This window comes from Dermacentor variabilis, chromosome 1 (assembly GCF_050947875.1).
Source record: "Dermacentor variabilis isolate Ectoservices chromosome 1, ASM5094787v1, whole genome shotgun sequence".
Taxonomy (NCBI): Eukaryota; Metazoa; Arthropoda; class Arachnida; order Ixodida; family Ixodidae; genus Dermacentor; species Dermacentor variabilis.
Window position 1 is genome coordinate 153,881,197 of NC_134568.1, and position 24,499 is coordinate 153,905,695.

The following is a 24,499-nucleotide window of genomic DNA, read 5'->3' on the forward strand; positions in this document are numbered from 1 at the left end:
TACATACTTCTGCAAGCAGCCAACTATCGTCTGCTCACGCTTCGCCGCAGCTATCCACATAGGAATTAAACTTTCGCCACCCTGCTTATCAGTGTCCTAGCCGTCAGGTCTCACTAATTTCGACTAGTTTTGAACATTCAACTAGCCTCGAACCACGCAAAACTTAAGGTCAGATCACATGCACGCTTGCCAGTGCGCACTCAACTCCTGGATGCTCCTGGTTAGACACCTTGGCAGACTTCGCTCTGTGATGATCGAGCTATTGATAGGGCTTCAAAATGTGCAAGTTGGATGTGGCTGTTATCCGTCGGTCAATCTGGTGAAGCACAAAGCCAGTTCGCACCACATAGCAGGCCAGACTGGAGCATATGAGCGTGAGCGCGAACTCAAGCGCTGTCATGCACAAAGCAAACACTGCGCATACACACTACAGTTGCATGTGGCTGTGGTCTGCCACGTAGCGTAGTAGATACCGGGGCCACCACGGGGTGCCGCGATGAGTCCACTGGCTGAGCACACTACGGGTAGCCAAAGACAACCATGTTCGGCGCACATTGAAGGCGCCACAATCGGTAGTGGCATCTACATGGACATCCAAAATCAAATTTGAACTGCATGCCACGGTGACGTTCAGCAGGTGGAGAATTTTGGGCATGCCCTGCTCCACCGTAGCGTTTGCAGTGCAAGGTATTGAAGAAAGAGCGGACGCACTGCGACGGGCGTGTTTGATTGCCAATAACTCCGCTTCTGCTGAACGCATTGTAGTACTTATTGCGGGAAAGTATTTCTGAAATAGCCTATTTTAACTTCAAATGCATTTCTACACTTTGATAAAAAGTAGTTCAGGACCCCTTTAAATAATGTCATATATATGCACTAATTAGGTCCTCTGATAGTCCTTTTAATACATACAATTCTTATGACACTTCACTTATTCTGGACATTTTGGAATGTGAGTGAATGGTGAATGTGAGTGAAGTTAGGATAGTCAGTGCAGCAATGCACTGACTATCTTAACTTGTACAAAAAGATTGTGGTGTAGTGGTTTGAAGACTTAGCTCAAAACCATAATATTGGTTCGATACCGGGAACACACTATGCTCCAATATCTTTTGCTACGCCACGCTGGAACAAAAGGCCGATGTATGAACGAACACAAACGGCCCATTTACTAGCTCACAGCTGTTGTTTGCAGTAAGGTAAGGTGGTGGGCACAGTGTTACAACAATGCTACTTTTGTTTGCAGAACAAAGTTACAAAGTTGGAATATTTTCAGAGTATCTCATAAATACGCTCTTCTACAAAATTGAGTCCTAAAATACACAAAATATGTTTTCAGTGCGTGCACCACCTAAGAAAAGTGAACTTCAACTTGTGGAATTTCTAAACAAATGTTCTCTACCATCTCAAATCATGTTTCCACTTCTTATTTTATAATACAAAAGAAGAAGGAAAAGGTAAGGAAACACATGTTTATACTCAGGCATGAGTCTTTCGACTATACAGCTCTGCATTTCAGAATTTTTCCGTGTTTTCAGTTCTTTCGCACAGGCCTAACTACTGATTTGTTTGCGTCGATATTCGTGTGTACTACTGCAATAGATGTTCAACAAAAATAACAAAAGTTTGCTTTCAATGAAACTTCCTCACATCAGCATTAAATTGTAGTACACAACAAGATTACCATACTGTCGAGCGAGCAAATGACACCGCAGCCGACTCTCCAGGCGGGCAAGTGCCCAACAGGGTTTATTCTGTCCTTATATAGTTGTGGAGGCTGTGCTGCCATCCAGCGGTACTGCCGTACACTACATCCTCCGTTCAGTAAAACCAAACAACAAAACAGAGAAACTCTTACTCCGGAAAAAAAAAAAAAAAACCTTCATACGTCGAGCCTTCTCAGCCTGCAGATTTTTTCTGCCGAACCTTGAGACGCGTGGTGCAGAAGTAGAACTGCAGGGTGCCTCTTCCATGGAAGTGCTTTCCCAATCGATGCGGTTCTCCAGTCTTGGGCTGTTCAAGCAGCTCCAGGCGTTGTTGTGGACATGGCAGAATGCGCCGCCGCGGGAGTTCCAGGTGGGCTGGTAGTGTATTCCGCAGGATGTCCCATCGTTGGAACCAGGTGTATCCTGTTGTGCTGAAGTACACCCGTCAGACTCTCCACCACGTAAGAGCGGGGGCGTTGAGCTGGCCCCATGACGGTCACGGGGGATTTGAACGTCCCATCCCCAGACCCGTTTGCTGGCCTGAAGAGGCCACAGTATGTGAGCCGCATGTCTTCGGTTGAAGTTGGATGCTTGGCACCTCCAGTTGTCCTGGTCACGCAGAGTGAATGGGACCGCCGGGGACGAGGCTGGCTCCAGCTGGTGCGACGTCTTCGGTACACGAATCTGTAGGCGCCTGCCCATGAGCAGCTGAGCAGGGCCCACTTCGTTTACCCCAGGTGTGTCCCGGTATGCGAGAAGCACCAGGTAGGGATCATCCGCTTTCCGCAGCAAGTCCTTGACCGTCCTCGCCACCCGTTCCACCTCATTGTGTGACTGTGGAAAACGGGGGCTACTTGTGACGTGGCGAAAGCCGTAGGACTCAGTGAAGGCCGAGAACTCCCTTGCAGTAAACTGACGGTTGTTATTGCTGCACACTAGTCTCGGGATCCCGTGATGCGCGAAGACGCTCTTGATGGCGTTGATGACAGCAGGTGCTGTCGTCGAGCGCAAGCTGATGACTTCCGGGAGGCGTGACCGGTAATCCACCAGACGTGCGTAGTCCTGGCCGTTCAGATGAAAAAGATTGACACCCACCTCTTCTCAGGGCCAAGTGTTTGACAGCAGTATGGGCTCCAAGCGCTGTACCCTGGTTTCGGCGCATGTAGGGCAGTCAGCCACCAGTGTTGTTGATGCCTGGCCACCAGACTGATTCCTGAGCCAGAGCTTTGCACCAGTTCATGCCTTGATGCACATCATGAAGAAGCTCAAGCATGCGCCACTGAAAGGCAGACAGCATAATGATGCGGGACCCCTTCAGAAGCAGCCCTTCACAGACGCCGAGGTCCCCTTGGTACTGCCAGTACCTTTTAACCTGGAGAGGCAAGCGGGACTGCCGAGGCCACCTGTTGGCGCAGTACTGAAGCAGCAGACTGCACTCGCCGTCGTTGGCTTGGGCCTGGCACAGGTACTCGAGCTGCGATGAGACCATGTCTGGGAAGGAGCGGACGAACTCTTGTGCAAAAAGCTCGACTTGATTTGCCCGGTTGGATGGAGGGGAATCTAGCTGTGCGCGCGAAAGCATATCGGCAGTTGCCAACAGCTTCCCCGGTACGTAAAGTACTTGATATTGGAAACGCATCAGCTCCAAGCGAAACCGCTGGATCAGTGGTGGCAGCAGGTCAACGTCCATGGACCCCAAGAGCGCCACCAGAGGTTGGTGGTCCGTCTCGAGGAACAAGTGAAGTCCACGGATGTATTCCTCAAACTTTTGCACTGCCCAGCTGGCCATCAGAGCTTCTTTCTCCATTTGGCTGTATCAGTGTTCCGTGGGTGTGAGCAACCGCGATGCGAAAGCAACGGCCTGAAGCTCACCGGACAGCTGCTCCTGAAGATGTACTGCTCCAAGGCCATAGGAGCTGGCGTCGGCCGAGACCGGGTTCCTGTATGCGGTGTTATAGCGAGCCACGCACAGAGCACAACAGCTTCTTCAGCTGATTACGACGAAGGCATCAAATAAAACGACTGACGAAGGAAGACGACACGAGACAACCACGTAGGCGCACTAACAACTGAGCATTTTATTTCTTGACGCAGGAATAAATAGCTGCTGCCAAGAGTCAAAACATCAAGAAACAACAGTGCCATCATGTGTGATACAGATCTGTGATGCAGATGACGGCACAGTCTTTTCTTGATGTTTTGACTATTGGCAGCAGCTATGTATTCCTGTGTCAAGAAATAAAACGCACAGTTGCTAGTGCACCTACGTGGTTGTCCCATGTCGTCTTCCTTCATCTGTCGTTTTATTTGACGCCTTCGTCGTAATCATGCGTAACCAAATCGCCCACCAGCATGTGCTCTGTGGTTCTTTAGTTGGGAGAAGACAGACTGCTGCGCATCGTCCTAAGTCCAGGCAGAGTTCTTGATTAGCAAGGCTCGGATCGGAGCGGTCACCTCCGAAATGTGGGGTAAGAAGCGCCCAATGTGATTCACAAGGCCCAGCAGATGACTTACCCCTGCGACACCCTTGGGTGCATGCATGGCTTGGATCGCCACAACCTTGTCCGGGTCTGGATAGATGCATTCAGCGCTGACCACGACGCCAAGGAACTGGACACTGGAAGTAGCGAACGAGCACTTCTCCCGGTTGAACATGACTCTTGCCTTCGCCAGCCGATGCATGACTTGTTGGAGACGGCAGTCATGCCTGGAGTGTGTCTTCCCAAAGACAAGGATGTCGTCGATCACAATCACAACACCCGCTTGGCCATTGAGGACACGGGACATCTGCCACTGGAAGTACTCCAGTGCAGACGTGATCCCAAACGGCAGCCGGAGGAAACAATAGTGGCCAAACGAGGTTATGAATGTGGTGTATTCTTGGGACTCGGGGGACGGCTTGACCTGGTGGAAGCTCAATGTGGCATCTAACTTGGAGAAAACTGTGGCTTCTCCGAGCTACCCGAGGCATTGTTCCACAGTAGGAAGCACATGACGTCATAGGAGAATCACGTTGTTGAGGTGAGTCAGGTCCATGCAGAGCCGATAGCTGCCCGAGACAACCAGTCCAGCATGCCAGTCAGTGAGTGTGCCCATTCGACGAATCATGCCCTCTGCTTCTAGGTTGTCTAGCTCAGTCTTGACGACATCGCAGTGAGGGAGTGGAAGGCGCCGGGGTACGCTCAAGGAAAAAGGCGTAGCATTCGGTTGGCGCCTGATAGTAAAGGCTTCGGGGAGTGCCCCAAGTACTCGGAGGAGGCTGGGATCGAGGCACAAGTCGCCTGTGGGCTGTAGAGTCCCTGAAACTTGGTCGACAACTGTGCAGACACACAAGGCTTGGATTGCCTGGAAGCCCAGCAGTGGGACCATCTTGGCTGCCAGGATGTAGAGCAGCTGCTTGGTGGACTTGCTATGCCTTGACAGGGTAGCGACGTAAGTGCCTATAACCAGCAGGATGTTGTTGCCAGGGCCTTCAACTCGCTCTTGGGGTCTTGAAGCTTCGAGGGGACATTGGGAAACGTACTGGGTATGACAGTAACTTCGGCGCCGGAGTTCACCTTGAAGGAAAGTGGGCACCCATTGACGAATACCTTGATGAACTTCACGTTTGGGCACTCTCCATCAATCGCATGTAGCTTGATGGAGCTGGCAGAAGGCTTCTGTGTGTGCTTGCTGTTGACATGCTTCTTCTTGGGGCCCACATTCTCAAAGTGGCCACTCTTGCGGCAAAAGTTGCAGGATGCTCTACGAGCCGGATAGTCAGCGCGAGGGTGTGATGCATGCCCGCAGAATAGGCACAGCTGCTGGGTTGTCTTATCAGCTGGCGCTGGCTTTCCCTTGCAAAAGCAAGTGACAATGAATCAGCCGAGTCATGAGCCTTCCACTCGTTATCAGTGTCTTCATGTTGGCAAACGTGCGTGACCGCTTCGGGCAGCGTCATTCTCGGGTTCCGACAAAGCTGCTCCTAGAGCGTGCAGTCAAGGAAGCCCACGAGGAAATGGTGTCAGACGAGCTGCTCTTCGATGTTGGGCGAGGAGTAGTTGCAGCACTTGACCATCGTCCGAAGCGCAGTGAAAAACGCGTTGGCCGTCTCACCCGGTAGCTCCGTACGACAGTAAAAGCGTGCCGACTCGTACAGCTCATTCGGCAGGTGGACAAAGTGGTCAGTGAACGCCTTCTTCACGGTGGCGACGTCCTTCAGGTCCGCCTCTCGCAGTGTAGTGGATGCGAGGACCACCCTGGCTTGCGGGCCCATGCAGTAGAGCATGGAGCACACTTGGACCTCAGTCGGAGTGGCGTAGAGTGCAGTGGTGAACGAGTAGTCCTCATACTGCAGCAGCCATGAGGACCAGGAGCTGGGGTTGTCAAAGTCAAATGCTGGCGGTGGACACAACTGGGCCATGCCTTACAGGAACGGGAGGCCGACGAAGCAGCGGACGGAGCCTTCTCCGGTGGCCATGAGGGAGGGAAGGCGACTTCTTCGACGGAGAGCGGCGGCGGCGGGGCCAGCCGTGTGTCAAGCCGCAAGCACGGGATTAGCGGAGACAGATCCCCCCCCCCCCACTTCTGACACCATGTCGAGCGAGCGAATAATACCGCAGCCGACTCTCCTGGGCGGGCAAGTGCCCAACAGAGTTTATTCCATCCTTATATAGTCCTGGATGCTTTGCCGCCATCCAGCAGTACTGCCGTACACTATGGAAAAGTATGCTACTATTATTTATGAAAGGAGGCTAGCCACAAACCCCTCCTCAAACCATGAACAGACTACAAAACAGGTACACAAGCTAAGGGATACAATTACAGGAAACTTTTTGCAGCACCAAGCAGATGACCAAACGAGAACCAGTATATCTTACCACTTCTGGCACTGATGGGTTCTTGGCATCCTGAATACAGTGGAAGCCATGGCGTGCTGCCTCCAAGTCCACACCAGGGTTGAGCTCACTGCAGTTGAAGTGTCCGTCGTCTTCTTTCAAGTACGATGCATTAAGGCAGGCACAGGAAGCAAAAACGGTCTCCAAATAGCTGCAAATGTACACAGCAGTCATCTCCAGCTATAAACACTATGTGCACAGTGTTCAGAAATAAAGGGGCCCTGCAACCACCATTCTTATTCTATAACTACTCCGAACATGTCAAAGAAGCAACAGCAAAATGAATTTTGATACAGTGGAACCTCGCTGATACATTCCCATTATGTACGCTTTCCCGGCGCCAACGTTTGCAATTGAGAACATAAAAAAAATGACCCAATCGAGTTACACTTATTTTTGACCGGTTCATACGTTCCCAGAAAACATTATTTTTTGGTACCAACATTCAATACGTCGCCAAACTGCAATCATATGATACGTTTTCCGGCCACTAGCTCCCACGTAAACAAGAAAATATGCAAGGCGTGCATGATTGACAACAGTATATAGCTGCCCGCCACGTCAGCTTCACTGCAATAGTCACCTGCCCATCTCACGTGAAAAACAGTGGCGCGCACTCAGGTTCTCACTTCGGTACCAGCAAATCTTTTACGGGGTCGTCGCATGTGGCTTTCACAGCTATCACTGCCAATCCTATTGCGATAAGCATCTTCACCTATCTGTTTCACAGCGCGTGGTGCCGTTGGGAGCATAGTGCATGCTTTTAATAGGCGATACGCAAAACACGCCGCCGTTCCCTGGAGCAGACTGTGATCGTAGATGTATTCTGGCTGCTAGATTCCATGTGAACAAGAAAAAGCGTGAGGCACGCGTGATCGAGAACAGTATATAGCTGCCCGTCTCACGTGAAAATGACAGCACGCACAGTTTCTTATTCTGGTACTAGCAAATCAACGCCTGGGTCGTTGCATGCCGCATTCACAGCTATCGCCACCAAACCTATTGCGATAAGCATCTTCGCCAATCTGTTTTACAGCGCATGGTGCTTAGTGCCATTGGTTGCGTACTGTATGCTTTTATTAGGTGATAATCTAAATGCGCCGCCGTTCCCTGCTACAAGCGGTGCGATGTGGGCATCACGTTTCGCTTCAGCGGCATCCAGCGTCGGCCTCCTCCCTCTTAAGAGGGAGAAGGTTTCCCTTGTCCCTCTTAAAACACTGCGCAATAGGAAAACAACAAAACACTTCTCGGGCTGCCCGAGCACCACCAGCTCAATGCACGTCGGCGTCTCATCTCATGCTGCAATGATCCACGCGACACTTCACATTACGTAGATGTGAACAATAGTTGAGTCCGTCAAATTTTTTTGGATCGTACGTTTTCCCGGTCAGTACATTTTTCTCACGTTCAAAATGTATGAACGTGGTTCTACTGTAATAAATGCGCACAGATGTAAGTTATCAGATGCAGAAACTTCCAAATACGAGCAAAATTAGGGTAACCCTGAATTTGAATTTTCATGGCTCTGGATGCACACTTCACTGTCCCCAGTGTCCCATATCCACATTTCATCGCTCTGGATTCACATGACACTTGAGTGCCCAACAGCAGTGGGCATTGGTTTTATATGGCAGAAGCGGCTTGTTATTGTTGCCAAGCCTGTTCGGCTTATTGATGGTACTGTCATGGTTACAGCACTTTCCGCAAGGTTCCGTTATGATCACGTACACTTCAAAACAACACGCCACTGTGTAACAGACTTTACAGCTCCTATGTTTTACCCTATGTGTACTTGACAGTACAGTTTGAAAACTATGTCAGAAGTGTGTGAGCCAACACTGAAAAATAAGCAAATGCTAGAGGACACTAGCAACAAACCCCTCTTTAAATGAACAGACTACAAAACACATATTCATGCTAAGGAATGCAGTTACAGGAAACTTTTTGCAGCACCAAGTAGAGGAGCTTCCCCTTTAACTTTCAAGGAAATAAAAGATCAATCAATCAATCAATCAATCAATCAATCAATCAAGAGAAATAGCCCAGACAAATGAATTAACTCTTTCATTACTGCTGAAAAAGTGATAATTTTCAGTGCTTTTGTTTCAACATTTTATTTGAAGCCATTGTAGTCTCACCATAAACTGCAATATATAAAATTATAGCCTGATCACTGGTGTTTTTAATGGCTGTATAGCAGTAATATTTGCAGAAACAATTTTCGAGAATTCTTATGAGAAACTTCAAGGAAGCACTTTAAGGAACGCGAATGAAAGTGATAATTTGCTATTTTTAGTATTACTAAGGAGTAATATATATATATATATATATATATATATATATATATATATATATATATATGCAACTGGGGGGAACAGGATATCTTTGTTTAGAACTGAATGCGTTCGTTCACTGCAACGTCATAAACTGGGCCGTCCACAAAATTTGTGAGAGTGGAATTGGAGAGAGCAGCCAATCGGCAAGCAGTGAATTCCCCAGAAGTTTATGTGCCTCGTTTGCTGTCTGCTCGGGTACAATATACAAGACAAAATGTTTCTCACCTTCTAATGAATAAAATTTTTATATGAAAAAAAAAATCATTTTTTCTTCTCAAGCTTAAACACGTTCTCAAGTAGTAATACGTATGACTACTACAATTTATTACTATTAGTTTCTCTGCATGGTCGCCAAGTGGTGTTGTGCAAAGCGAAAAAAAAAAACTATAGAAATTTTTAAAAAACAACATGTCGTCACACCGCAATGCCCCACTGGGCCCCCAGGTCTAAAAAAAAATAAAATGGGGTTTTATGTGCCAAAACCATGATCTGATTATGAGGCATGCCGTAGTGGGGGATTACGGAAATTTGGACCACCTGGGGTTCTTTAACGTGCACCTAAATCTAAGTAAATGGGTGTTTGCACATTTCGCCCCCAGTGAAATGTGGCCGCCGTGGCTGAGATTCAATCCTGCGACTTCGTGCTTAGCAGCCCAACACCACAGCCACTAAGCGGTTCCTGGTCTCGGCGTGTCAGAGGGAGCTGTTCAATGAACTGTTTGTTTCGAGAAACAAAAGCCACACTGGAATTCGCTTTCTGCCTTCTTAACGTATTTTGCACCTCCAACCACTCTGCTTCTTCCTCAAGCAACGCCAACGAAAGAACCGAGGCTCCCATTGCAACTGCCATTTTCTAGAATTAGACTATGGATTGGATCAGAATGTGTCATTCTGTAGCCACAACCACCATTTGGATCCACTCCAATTCACCAGACGTGCCATGCGAAGCTGGCATCGTAGCGCGTGCGAATGGCTCAAACGCAACACCTCTCGTCGTGTTCTACTCCTAGCAGACGAAGTGTTTGCTTTGAAAATGAATGGCAAGAGCGTGTCACCATTTTAACATCACCAAAAACGTGGCCACCCCCAGCAGCTGACGACATTGGCACAGCCTAAGCCAATCGCGTGAGGTGAAACTGAACATGCGTTCCGAACAATGATCTCCGATCGTGCTCCTGGTTCCTGGTTCCCAACTTTTGTAGGTCAGATCATGTAAAAAAATTATTATGAAGATTTGTCAGCATCAATACTAGGCATAATGATGCCCATGCTATGCGGGAAAGCAGTAGCTTTGCAAATGTGAAAATGGGTAAGTTCCTATTGTACAGGAAGCATTTGTGTTTGTCATTGCAGCAGGCACCTCGTTTGATTTACTGCATTGTTTAGGCTAGCGAAGCAATGGTTGTAGGTCAGGGAGCATGCAGCAGCCTCCTCATACTAGGTTATTGCGTTCGATCGGTTTTTCTATGCAAGCAAGGTGGTCTAGTGTGTGTTGAATTGGCGCTGGAGCCTCCACATGCTTTGTTCAGTTCCTGGACAGTGCTGTACAATAATGTGGAGTGTTGCACAACATTGTACAGTTATGAGTAAGGGCACTTGCACAGGCGGTGTTCAAGATGTAAGAGACTAGGCAGCTAGTCAAGCTTCGGTTGAAGGTTGGCGTGAAATCAACTGTGCGCTTTTGCACGAGCGAGAACCCCATATGATGGGAAGGACTTCTCATAGTAATTTGTGCATACTCTGTCAATGCACTGATGTATGAAAGCAGCCCAGCGAAAGGGGGGGGGGTGTAAATAAAATTGCACTTGATCTTAATTGAACACAATTATCAAAATAACACACACTCATGAGCATCGAGCATTGTTTGAGACATTGTTAAAACAGCCTGCACGATGGATATGAAAATTGACAACCTGAGAGAAACTTCTGGGTCTTCCCTGCTGCTGTCATTCAAAAATTACGTTGCCGAGTCGACCAAAGTGCAAATCTTGCGTCTCTTCATTGAAGAGCTAGGAGCACTGGAGGCTAGTTTCGATGATACCACCAGTCAAAGTTTTATTTTTTCAGACTCCCCAATCTGCTAAAAGTTGTCAAATTTGATAAGTAGTTAAAGCTCAGTCGTGATGTTAGACAGTGCATGATGTTGCTAATAGAAGAGTTCGAACGGAAATGTTTACCAATGCAAAGAAAAACTATCGATCAAATTGATCCATTGCTATAGGCGTGGTGACGAAAAAGTTAAGTAGGGTCTACGTCAATATGTCTCTTAGTTTCATTCAAAAGCAGAGTAAGCAGTTGCTGTATGAAGTAACAGTGTTGTTGAATGTACATACCAGTACAACCCACATGAGCATAGCACAAGCAAATGGAAATCAAAACTTTCTCACATTTTCATTGCTTAGCAGCATTTCCAGTACCGTCCACTTGAAGCAACAGTTAATTAGCATAGAACTTTGCATGGATGTGACAGAGAAGAAAATGCAGTTTAATACCACGTTTGAGTGCACTAATTGCCTTTTTAATTCACAATAAATAATAGGTATTTAAATGTAAGTGTCATATGCGGTGATAATGAAATGTAGAATCAACAAAAGGAAATGGTGGAACCGTCCGTCATGGGGAACATGCCGCATGTCAGGGGGAAGGTTTCATTTGTTTTCTGATGCAAAAGATAATTTCATAGTTTCTGCACCGCACCCATAATGCCACACTAACACAAACTGCTCATTGCATTCCTACCCAATCATCATAGTTCCAGTTCCATGCCATATTGTATGCATGAAATCACCACATCATGACAGTCCTATCATTGCCGCCCAAGAAGCATTCTCAAGAACACTGCACAGTCCTTTTGGAAAGTGGAAACCCTTGCCTTTTCTTTTGCAGTTAATGGACAAATTAAGAAACCAATTCTTATGCAGCTCTGCAACACCTTGTGCATATTATTCAATGTAAAATATTTTTGTATACAGCAGACACACATTAACAAGCATATCCTCATCACTTTCAGACCAGTACCAACAGCCCAGAGAACTTCAAGCATGAAAAATGCACTGCTGAATGCTCCATGAATATATAAAATATTAAGCCATTTCTTACAATCAAGTACTACCAAAATCTTCGCAAATAAGAGCAGCATCAGAGTAATATGTTAATACTCTCACTTTATACAGTAATCTTGAAATAAAGTTGATCCCAGATATATCAAACTCAAAGGAGATCGTGAAATAGTTTGATGCACTGATAATTCGATATATAATATAAGCCAATCTGAAGCTCATCTGAGACCTCCGCACATCTCGGACAATTTCCAGAGATCGTGAAAAGTGGGAACTTATCTATTTGCTTCTCTAAGACCGTGTCCAATGCACAAAACTTTTTTTTTTGCTCACAAACGTTGCAAGTCACTTTCTCTGCAGCGTGGTCTTTGATATAACGATCTAAATGCTAACCTGAAAAGCCCACATTGCCCTGACATGTGACGACGGTGCGACTCACGCACTTTGAAGTGCTTGTTGTGCGTTTAATCAAGAAAGGGTAGAAATGAACAGACTGCGGAAGCAAACTAGCCTGTATGATACACATCAGCCATGCTGCCATCAACGCACTTGTAGTGCGAATCACACGTTATCGTTCCCAGCAGCATGTCTGTTACTATTAATGGCACACGTCTCGGCCGTGGCTGCGCATGGCTGTAAGCGCGGCCGAGCGTATACGCAGCCGTGCACACTGCTTTAGAGGTAATCTGCCGCGTGTCAAAAGAGCGAGCATGCCGAGACGGTGCAGCATCATGTAAGCTGTCTTCCCATGCGTTTAGTATTGGAGGTTGCGTAATATCGACTTTCGGTGACTCAATGGACAAAAGGCAGGCGAGAAGCATTTGCTCCCCGCTTCTGGCACTTTTCATGATTACGTTGCCCCAGTGTGGGTGACGCTATCAGCCACGGGGGCGGAGTGCACGTGAAAGCGTGGCTGCCTTCACTTAATTTGTACAACCGGTGTGAAGATATTGTCGACGTGGCGTGAAACTGTATCATTCATCACCAACTTCCAAATTCATCAAAATGAATTGTTTTCTTATTCAAACATAATTTGTTAAAACAAATAATTCAAACAAATAATTTGAAAAGTTCTGCGGCTCCTTTGCATGCAAGAAAAATGGATCAGTGACTGTACTTATTTACATAACAAGTCGAATTTCAAAATTTCCATATAAGGAAGCAAACTGGTGATTTTACCTACTTCGTTATATCGAGGTTTAACTGTATATTGATTATGACTGCGAACAGGAGTCAATGTACAGGCTATTTCACACTTAGGGGAAAACTCAGACTGCATTGTATCGCGATGCCGCAAGCGCTGGAGTCGGGCAGCGGCAGCAGCTCATGCAGGCGCAGACACTATAGGAGCGAGATCTTGATCCACGTCGTCTGCTACGGAGACGGCACGCTGGCCGCATTGTCAGAAAGCGTGCTACTGTCAGGGACAGTGTGCGGATTTTATTGTTATGGCAGGAACTGAGCCGATATTCTTGACTAAGCGTTGTGCAATGCCAACCTCTGAGCCTTCGTTGGCGATAATGAAATTCTACAAACTGCTTTTCACAGCACGCTTCTTTCTTTCAAAAGGGCAGGGTACTGAGTGTGTGCAATTACATTTATTCACTACGTGTGCTACCGTAATACGCAGCAACAAGAAAGACGCCAAAATGTGCGCGCAACCTGTTTGGTCTTTATTTGACGCGAAAGGAAAACAAAGCACTCAAAAATAATAACTATGGGGTCAAACACGATGAAACAAATGGATACGAATAAAGGAATGCATTAGGTTAAGACAATGAGCTGGAAAAAACTGCCGTCAAATTATATGCCTGTCAAGGAAGGAAGGCACCATGTCTTTCTCCTGTAATACCATGTTATTTCGGAAGCGAACACCACCATGCCTTTCTCCTGCATACCGCTCTGGAAGTGATTCTTCTCGACAATAGTTAATTACACCAGGCAGACCCTACCGGCCAGCCGGCAGTGAAATGCACACATCGCACACCGAACTTCACTTAGTATCTCGTTATGTCCTCAGCAGCAGCGATGACAGCACTCATTCTAGAGTGCAGTGAGGTGTAGAGTGTACTGGTCAGCGATATATTCCTTTGCAGCACGTCCCACACACTGACGATGGTGAACCAAAGAATATCCTTGAACAACTTATGGAGAGGATGGCGTGCCAGCAATACTTTCAATCAACCCCAGACATTTTCAATGATGTTGCGGTCCGGGGATTGGAGTGGCCAGTCCAAGACAGTGACGCCACATTCTTTGAGCAGTTCTTGCACAACAAGAGCAGTGTGGATGGGTGACCTATCGTGTCGCCTTCCAGAAATGGGCCCTCAAGAACGTACAGAATCAGTACCTTTCAGCGATGAACTTGCCTTCAACAAGTATCAGTGGGCGTCGCACAACGCTTAGTAAAGAATATTGGCTCAGTTCACGCAGCAATGATGAAATTCGCGCATTGCCCCCAACAGTAACATGCTTGCCAACAATGCAGCTAGCAGACGCAGCCGTAGCAGACGACGCGGTTCAAGGCTACGCTTCTCAAGTGTCTGTGCCTGCGCGAGCTGCTGTCGCCACCTGACTCAAGCACTTGCCACATCGCGATGCAATGTGCTCAGAGTTTTCCCCTAAGTGTGAAACAGCCTGTGTGTGCAGTACATCACTATACTTTTGCATGGGATTTTCAAAGGGATTTTACAACTGTTCGATATAGACAATACTTTGATGTATCCGAATTTGATATATCCAGGATCAACTGTATTGACCCTTTTCATGGCAATCCTGTGGGTCCTGCCATGTTTCATTACGTAGCGACGCGTCCAATGCTTGCCTTAGCTGCCTCCGTTGCCTCCTTGTTTACAACAGATCTACATGACGCCAGTGTGGCTCTGCAAACCTCTGTTTCGACGGGTATCATAGACGGTGACTGGGTGGACGACAAGCGAACCTTCGGCTACAGCTTCAAAGGACACATAAGCACTTTGAGAGCTCGTTATGCTTTGTCCAAATGGCCCGAGCAGCGTAAACAGTGCTTGTAATAAAGGCGGAGCTAAAACTCTGTTCCAAGCTATGTGTTTACAAATTTTCTGTCTATGAATTGAATCAGAATCAGTGTGTTTAGCTCTCCATTCTTTATTTAGCAAATACTATTAAACAGCGGCTTGTCATATTTCTGACTCAGTAAGGTTCCCCAGGTGGTCACTATCTGATTGTGTATTTTCTGCCCAATCACTCGCAGGTGTGCTCAGTTGGAATATATTTGTTCTTGCTGCGCACAAGGCTTGTAACGTAGTTGTCCTGTACATTGTAATAGCATGTAGCGAATATGCATTATTGCTAGTCACTCGCTTACTGTGTGGACAGTTACGAAATGTTCAGCTTCGAACATTAGTGCGCTACCCATGCTTCGGCACGTTGAATCAAGTGTGTGCCTGTTCACTTCATCTTGATATGTTGGTGATAGAGTGGGCATAATTTTGAGTGTGTGTTGGGGTGTATGTGTGTAGATAACATGCGAGAAACTTACAAGACAAGAAGTGGTGCTAGTCCATTTGTCAATGTATAATGAGCAATAATCCCTCTTGCAGGCATACCAGGGTTGAAGTCTTTTCCTTGGGGGTTAGTGCTACAATGCTGGCAGATGAGTGAATTTTTTGTTTATCCTCAAGGGAGGCCATGCATTGCAAAGAGCCGGCAACACAGGCAGTCCTTATGTAAAAGTGGCCCATGAAATTGGACATACTGATTTATTCCATTCCTTAATACTGATGCATGTATTCTATGCAGAAGACAACGACGATGGGGGCATTAGCGAACTCCGTCTAGTGGGTGGCTGAGATAGGCGAGGACGAAGAAGACGTGCCTCTGTTCCGTTTGTTTTTGAACAGGTTGTCCTGTTGTTCTTGAAGAGCGTCTCCCTGTCTTCTGTCCGCGTTATACCATGACAATATGCCAGTCACAATTTTTGCAGCCAACAACTGCAGATGTCTTCATTCCACCGCTCCATACATTGCAGCATGAATTGAATGGAGCACAGTGCATTAGCGAAAACCCAGTTGCATTTTTGACAGCTGATCACAAAGAAGCAGGGCAGAAGAAGTAATGGTTTCGTATTCGTGCGCTTTCGCTGAGGCAACATCCGGCACGCCACCAAAAGTGCCATCTCGTTTCTCTAGAGCAAACTGCTTCGCAAAATTGGTCAATACACACACCTCCCAATTGCTTTTAACACCAGAGAGGAAAGTCTGTTTCTAACATTACATGCAGAATAAAAAAAAGCCTTCAAAAAAAAAAAATTTATTCGTCAAATGCACTTACGCAAGTAACTCCTGGGGCACCTGTTCCGTGGCTGCAAGAAATGGTAACTGTTCGAGAATGTCGTTGTCCAGGCTCAAGATCTGCGTTTCCTTTTGATGGAAACGCTGGTCCACTGGACGAGGGGCATCTGCCTGCGTAAAAAGCTTTAGTTTTGTCAACTCCTGCTTCTCATGTTGCATAATGCTGCTCAACAAACAAGACTCTAAATAAACTTCAACTCCATTACACCTAACAGATAATGCAAAAAAGTTATGCAAAAACACTTTAGCCTCCTTTTTGTCTGGTTCACAGATTATTGAACTAGCTGCCGTGGCAGGCAAGGGATAGGGGGCTGCCATGTTGATCCCAGAATATTTTCTCTCTCTCTATGCATGTGTGCTTGCATGCGTGCATGCATTTTTGTAAAAATCATTAACAGAATTTTTAAAAATCCCTCTTGGCATGTTGCAAAATTCTTACTCTTGATCAAACTACTCTGAGGTGGATATTATTTCAACGAGAAATCAAAATGAATATTAGACTAATTAAGGAAGCATTGTTAATTAATTTTAAGCTAATTACAGCACACATTGCACCATAAAAATTGTAGCTAATGACTGAAAGTTATGTCCGCTTGGAACCAATTCTCATGAAACCAGTTTTCAGAAGCGGGGCGGAAGCGCACCGCTTCTCACGCGCAAGGCATGGGGGGGGGGGGGGGGGGGGGGGGAGGTTCTTTCCAGTCGCTGCTGTTAATGGTGCGGGGCGCCATATCTTGAAAGCGAACTACGGTGTGGACAAAGTGCACGCCCGCACAGGTGCCATATCTTGAAAGTGATCTGGGATGTGAACAAAGTGCGTGCCTGCGCCGACCTCATCTTCAAGGCGATCTGCAATGTGGACTAAGTGCGCCCAGTGCTGGTAGCTTCGTATGTGCTGTGCTTTTCATGTTTAGTTCGTGTTGAAGCGAGAGACAGCAAGAAGGTCAATTCGCTCGCTGCTGCTGCTACGCTGCTCTTACTTAATTTGCTGTTGCAATCAATGCTTCGCCTTTTGAACGAAACTGCAACTTTCTTTGCTTGTTTATTTACTTTTGGATGTTCGTTACTCAGTCTTTGTAATAAAGTTGTTAGATATCGCTACGAAAGTTTTGGAAGTAAGGCATCTCAGATATTACAGACTTCGGATAAAACAAACGTTTTTTGTGGGTTTATCAGGGTCCGTTGTAACGAGAGTCGACTGTAACAAGATTAATAATGACGAATAATGAATAATAATGAGAATAATAACAAAGTCACATCTGACAAGAGAATACCTTTTTAATATCCAGTATTCATTATAAGCATGTACAGTGGAACCTTGTTCTTACACTTCGGGGAAAAAATGCAAGAAAAACATACTAATTGGGAAAACGTACGATCCACATTCACTAAAAAATTTGACAGACTCAACCGTAGCTGACATCTACGTAATGCAACACGCTGTGCGAATATTTGCAGCACCAGACTCCAACATACGCCGGTGGAGTTTGAATGGCCCAATGACACGCATTGTCATTTTTGTAGCTTCGTTAAGCTTATGATTACGTTCCTCCAATTCGGCCTGCCCACTCAGCGCAAATCATTTCAACAGAACCAACACACGTTGAGCTAGTGGTGCCCGAGCGACAGGAGACGCAAGTTGCCGTTTTCCTATTGCAAAGCGTTTTGAGGCGGCGACGAAATTGAAACGAAATCGAGCTGGTGAAGGATGCCAGAATACAATGCCGTCAGAGCGAAACACAACGCTCACTTCACACCACCTGCAGCAAGGAACAGTTGTGGATTTGGATTATCGCCTATTAAAAGCATGCAATATATTTCCAACAGCACTATGCCTCACATGCTGTGGAACAGATAGGTAAAGATGCTTATCACAATAGGGTTGACGGCGATAGCTACGAATGCAGAGTGCGACGACTTGGGAGACTATTTTTGCTGGTACCATAATGGGAAACTGAGTATGCGTCGACGTTTTCACATAAAATGGACGTGTGAGTATTGCAGGGAAGCTACTTAAACAGACGGCTTTTGTTCTCGATCATGCACGGCTCATGCCTTTTCTTTTTTACATGGGATGCAGCAGCCAAAAAACATATCATGCGATCATAGTTTGGCGATGTACTGAATGTTGGCACCAAAAGATTGTGATTTCGGGGAACATATGCACTGGTAAAAACAGAATAACTGTATTGGGTAATTTTTGGTGTTCTTGATGGCAAACATTGGCACGGGGAGAACGTACGTAACAGATCATATCAATGAGGTTCGAGCGTATTCGTTACATGCTGATATTGGTGAAAAAAATTCCCCCATGATTACGGTACTCCCTAATGCAAAATTTGAGCGCAGCTATATACATGTTTTCATTTCACATGTCAATGTTTTGTATTATGATTACACAGGTACTTGGTTTACTGAATTTACTCAATTCTAATGCGCCCTCAATTTTCACATTTTTCTCTGTGACCAGAAAAAAAAGGAAAAGAAAATGCCTTCAATTGTAACGTGCACCCGTTTGCCATGACCTAAAAAAAAGAAAAGTCCTTTACAGTACCGCGCACCTCATTCTTTCATACAGAAATACAACTTTTTCTCATTTAGAAAAAACAAAGATTTACTTCCAAAGCACTAAAGTTGCGATAAATAAAGAAAGTTACAGTATCGCCCCAAAGGCGAAGCATTGACTACAATAGAAAATTAGCATACAGCTTATACGAAAAGTAAGGATAGTAGTTTTATCGGCTGTATAAACTTTTAAACATTCGCTTACTAACTAAATTAACAAGCATGGTGTCATGAGTGCGCAAGCAAACATGAACACGTCTCACTCAATGACCTCAGAAACTCTTTATCAGAACGCTGGAGTGAGGAAGTGCGGTAGCAGGAATGAGGAAATTCACCTTTGTGCGGCCTCTCGCTTCAATGCGAACTAAGTGAGGAGAACACAGCATGGTATGCCTAGATGCATAGACTCTTGTCTCTATCGCAGATCGCTTTCAAGATAAAGGCCACGCAGTTGTGCTGTATGTAGCAGCCGTCCATGTAGAACACCTCTCCTGTTTGCACCAGTCCCGCATGCAAGTTTCTGGAACTCTGAACGCCCGTGATATGGATTGATTTCCGTCCGTCTCCGCACATGTGACCACTTTCCTTTTAATTGTGGCATCATGATGAAATCAGCATGTCTTTGCAGACGGCACTTCCAAGCAGATAGAGCAAATGCAGAAACTGGAAAATGGGCGGTGCACTAACCAAAGCCAAAGGAATCATTGCCTAAGCACACATACTACAGCACATGGAGGAAGCTACTGGCAGCTACCCTCGAAGCGCATACGAGGCAGCCATCTTGAAATGCCGATGGCAATATGGTAACGCAGATTTAGGGTCATATTCAATTCTAACGCGCACACAATTTTTGGACCCGTTTATCGGAAAAGAAGTTTGTGTTAGATTCGAGTAAATACGGTATATTAAGATGAGAATGCTGTGAGTAGTGTAACTGGCATGGACAATCTGTCTCGTGCGGCACATTGCAAATGGAGCGAAGTGTGGCGCGACTGCCTCACTAATGGGGAGATCGCGAGAAGCAGTGCGTGGATGACGCATGGGCATGATTCACAGCTGCCGCCGCAGACAGACTTCCGCTCATGCAGCATTTTGTTTCCATATAGACGATGTGCGTGGCTCTGGCGCCATATCGTAGCCATCATCACCGCACAGCCCGCCTTGCATGGCACTACGCTTTTCTTCTCGTGCTTTCATTCCACCAACGATGAGAGCGGCCCTTCGTCACGGGGAAATCTTACTACCAGCATCAGCAGCAGCAACACCTGAGCCTTACTCAACATCAAGCCTTACTCACAGCCACTCACCATCGCCTCTTGCAGGAGCAGTGATCCCTGTCACACACGCTTGTACTGCAGACTGACTTCAGCAGATGACGCCGTGGACGAGAGTAGCCCTCTCCACCTCACGCCACTCTGGCCCCCCCTCGGAAGCGCAGATGAGATCACCCACACAGCTGCGGATGCCGTGGCTGCCGACAACTCAGTACATGCCATCTCTCCTCTCTATTCCTCCTCCGCTTTCCACTTCATGCTTTCTTTCACTGTAGCTTCCTCCTCCTCTTTCCTCCTTGAGCTTTTTTAGCTCTCACCTCACCTCAGCGAGAACGAAGAGAGCTCTCACAGGGACGAGAGGTCTATTTTCATCCGTCACTGCGCTCAACGTTCGCTCATTCATCCTTCGCTCTACTCATTCACTCAGTTTCGCCACCGATGTTCAACGCAGGAATCGGCACTTGAGAGCTGTGCTTTAAAACATTTTATATTTTTGTAACTGAAACATAATTTGTAGCTTTTGCAGCGTAATTTTATGCGTTCTTTGTCTTTATAGTACTGTTATTTTTGTAATAATGTGCCCGTTTTATGCAGATTTTGTAACCTCTGCAAGTTTCTTTGTGCCATTATGCTGTTTATTCTTTTATTTTGTAACCCACACTGCTAAAGTTCCTATAATGTTGGTTGCAGAAGCAATAAATAAAATATAAATATACGTGTTTGCTATGTTAAGGTTCGACTGTAAATGGCGTTGACTTCTGTAAATTACACAGTGACGGTACCAATAAAATCTACTGAATTATCCAGGGGGTCAAGTTAAAATAAGATGCAGAAAAAGATGCCCAAATACACTGCTGCTTTATATGGCAGTGTTTACCAACTTATAATATGCTCTCAAATCTAATGTACACCCTGTTTTTAGGGGTTCAAATTACCCAATTTTATAGAAAGAAAGTAGCATGCCTCTGATTCTTACAATCAGAAGAAAAGATAAAACTGGCTGTTTACTTTCACAGAATGGTGAGTTATTTACGCTTTATGACCATTATTGTCTCTGACAGCTCTTTAACACTTTGGGGCACATGTCCTCTAGGTAGTTCATTGCATTTGACATTCAGCATTTCTTGAATGACTCTGCAACAATAGCAAACAGGTGGTGGCTAATGCCTAGACTATTTGACCAGTTAGTCTTACAATGCTCAAGACTCAGCACGCTGAAAAAACTAGCTCTGTTGCCACTAGCTAGGCAAATAAGAAAACTTTTTTTTTAGTGAGCGTGCCTGTTTAGTAGTGCTTCTAAGGCCATTTTGTCATGACAATGGACCTGGCCCTGATAATAGTAGGCTGTTGCCAACGCTGTGAATGTGGTTTCTATTTTGTATCCTATTTTAATGCACAGACAATTTTCGAACCCATTTTATTGGAAAAAAGATGCACATCACTATCCCAGGTAAATATGATATTAAATAATTGTGAGCTGCTGTTCTTGCTTCAAGATCAACTAAAGGCAGGCCGAAAACCAGCAGATAGTGCCTTTTACAAATTCATTGCCTCCTAGCACAGTTGAGACAGACACTGAAGCCACTGGAGTCATCATTATAACTGCCACAGGGGTCTAGCACATGCGCCCTGACCATTCAGGTTATATTACCTGGGGAGGGCAAATTTCATGACTGAAATAACAAAAGTATTGGCCCATGGAATTGTATGGGTGCCTAATCTTACCTATAAATACAAGTATACGAATAACTTGTGTCAAGACAACAGCACAGCAACCCCTGTGTCAATCTTGGTTTACTTAACACCGACTTGCTAATAACTCAACTATTGTCATCAGAAACTATAAAGTCATTCATTCACCATTATGAGAACATTTTAATTAATTAATTAACATGTTATTTCTTGCCACAGCATTTCTTCTGCAACTACAATGTAGGCAGGAACTATCAACACAAGGTATAGTGTTTTAGGGATATTGAGGTACTATGTTATCAAAATGCTGACAACGAAACATAGCAACATAAGACAGGTAAAAGGTCACCTTGTATTCGTGGCAAAGAAGGAAATTGCGGTCCCATCCTGCAATTACTCTGTAGACCACCAGTGGTGCATCAGGGTCTGCTGTAGACACACCACTGCTTTGAGCTGCAACATAAAACAAGTTAGATTAGCAACAGTTTCAACATAAGGCAATACTCAAGTCCTACTTTCAATAAACCAACTGTTCATAAACACAAAGTTTTATTTAAACGAGACTTGCATTTGAACCTTACAGATCAAGCAAAGAGGACTTCATCATTAAGCTTGCTGTCCCATTTTTCAGACCTAACAATGCTGACAGCAAACCTTGTTACAGTGTCGCATGAATGGATGCACATCTGCTAGGACACTCCTAGCAAAATGACACAAATTCACCTTCCATACCACATTCTCTACTACAAAATAAATGTATTTTCTTTCCCCAAGAACATTATTGCTTGTATCGACATGGCACCCCATTTATACATGGGTGTCTTTTTAGACCACACAACTTTTTTAAAATCTTGTGTGGTAGATAGAACCATAGTCCTGGAGCTGACTTGCTCAAAGTGGCGGACATAACTCACATGAGAAATCAAAATGCGAAATTGACTACTTAAAGATTGACTAATTAGCTTTTTAGGTAATTACTTTAGGGCACATATTGCAATTTATAAGTCCTGGCCTGTGAGTTTGTGAGGCACAAACACTTGGAACGACTTCTAATGATCGCATGGGTTTAGAGATATGCACTGTGAAACTTGCAGGGAAAATGCACTATTGTTCCACTTACTTTCTTATCAAAATGTTGTTTTATACAATTGAACCCAAAAAGTAGCTGGTAACAGGGACGTAGCCAGGGGGGGAAGGGGGGGCTTATGGGGCTTCAGCCCCCCCCCCCCCCCCCGAAATTTTGTCGTGCTGTGATGCACTACCAACCAAAACAACCCACGGCGCCGGAAATCATTCTGGATTTTCTCTAGAATGTATTTTTCATGCCCGAAAAGATATTTCAGCACGAAGGTTGTGAACTTGGGCTGGATTTCATGGCAACGCCCATGTACCTGGAGTCACATAACGCAAAGATCCCCATCCGAGCACAAAGTTTCGAGGGCGCTTTGATGGCAAGCGGGCTCATAGCGGCATCTCGCAGAAGCCGCAGAATCTAAAGAGCGCATGGATTTCAATTCAGAAACATTATGGGTATAAAGATCACAAAGTTTTGATGCGAAAGGTGCACTGACATTTCCAAAGTTGTGCTTTACATTTTCAATTCCAGATCTTTGTGGGTTTAATGTTCTTATAAACATTTGACGCCAAAGCTTCATTGACTTTTCTAAAGTCGTACATCGGACCATACAAGGAGACAAGCCAAATCAACACACTATTCGACAAGTTGACAAAGCACGCAGCGAGGTCCGATGAGACGAAGCGTTGTGATGGTTCATTTGTGCCATCATGTCACAGAAAAGAACATCAACATTTCTTTCACATGTGCCAAAGCATCCATGTCAAGAGACTAAAGCCAGTAAAGGTAATTGCGTTCTAATTTGTTTTTTCCACTTTGACTTTTATTCGCGAGGACACACTGAGCCTCTTCAAATTTTTTTTGTTCTCACTACCCACAGACAGCCAGAGCCAGCCAGAGGTCATGTGTTTTTCACGTGTTGCCCTGACAACCGCGCGGCGCACTGTGGTGCGCATTTGTTTTTCTCTGGCCGAGTGGATTTTGGCCTCAGAGAGTTTTGGATGCTTTCTGGCTAGCAGACGAGAAAAAGAAGCAATGGTCACTCGCCGTCACCATTGTGGGAACTCAACAGATTGCTACGTGTTCAATTGAGGGCATCACCATTGTTTCGATGTTATCGCAATGTCTACGGAAAGTTTTTTTATCTTGCCAATGTATAGGATAACGAATAGCATGCATACGGTTATCTGTGGACCACGCGTCTCACGTTTTCTTCTATATTCCTTAGGTTGCAGGTTCTTCTATATTCCTCATTTGCAGGATACATTAGGTGTAGGTGCATTCATTAGGTGCATACATTAGGTGCATTCAATTGTGGCCAACATGCTTTTCTTTGTGTTTCTTCATCTCGCTGCCCCCCCCCCCCCATACACACACAAAAAAAAGACATTTTGCGGCGCAGCGAATTGTCACATGCTGTAAGTTCGATTTTGTTACTGCTTTTGTGAAAAGTAATGGGCCACGGGACTCTTCATTTGCAGGATACTCTTACTATAGTGTTGCAATAGCAATTATATGGACACTGAAGGTGCATTTCTGTCGTCGGCAACATGTTCCGTGCGAATTCCAAGGGCGATAACATCG

General features: G+C 45.5%; 1 protein-coding gene across 9 annotated transcripts in view; it reads right to left on the bottom strand.

Annotated features, from left to right (window-relative positions):
• The window catches only part of Herc4 (HECT and RLD domain containing E3 ubiquitin ligase 4), a 283,732-nt gene that overhangs the window by 183,367 nt on the left and 75,866 nt on the right, over positions 1 to 24,499 (bottom strand). For 7 of the 9 annotated variants that reach the window (XM_075697778.1, XM_075697804.1, XM_075697790.1 and 4 more), the window contains 3 exons: positions 22,190 to 22,293; positions 16,290 to 16,432; positions 6,566 to 6,734 (listed from right to left, as the gene is read on the bottom strand). In XM_075697778.1, the coding sequence (XP_075553893.1) occupies positions 6,566 to 6,734; positions 16,290 to 16,432; positions 22,190 to 22,293 (416 nt within the window). The remainder of the gene's footprint in view (positions 1 to 6,565; positions 6,735 to 16,289; positions 16,433 to 22,189; positions 22,294 to 24,499) is intronic. The other 2 variants (XM_075697806.1, XM_075697773.1) reach the window with 1 other exon arrangement.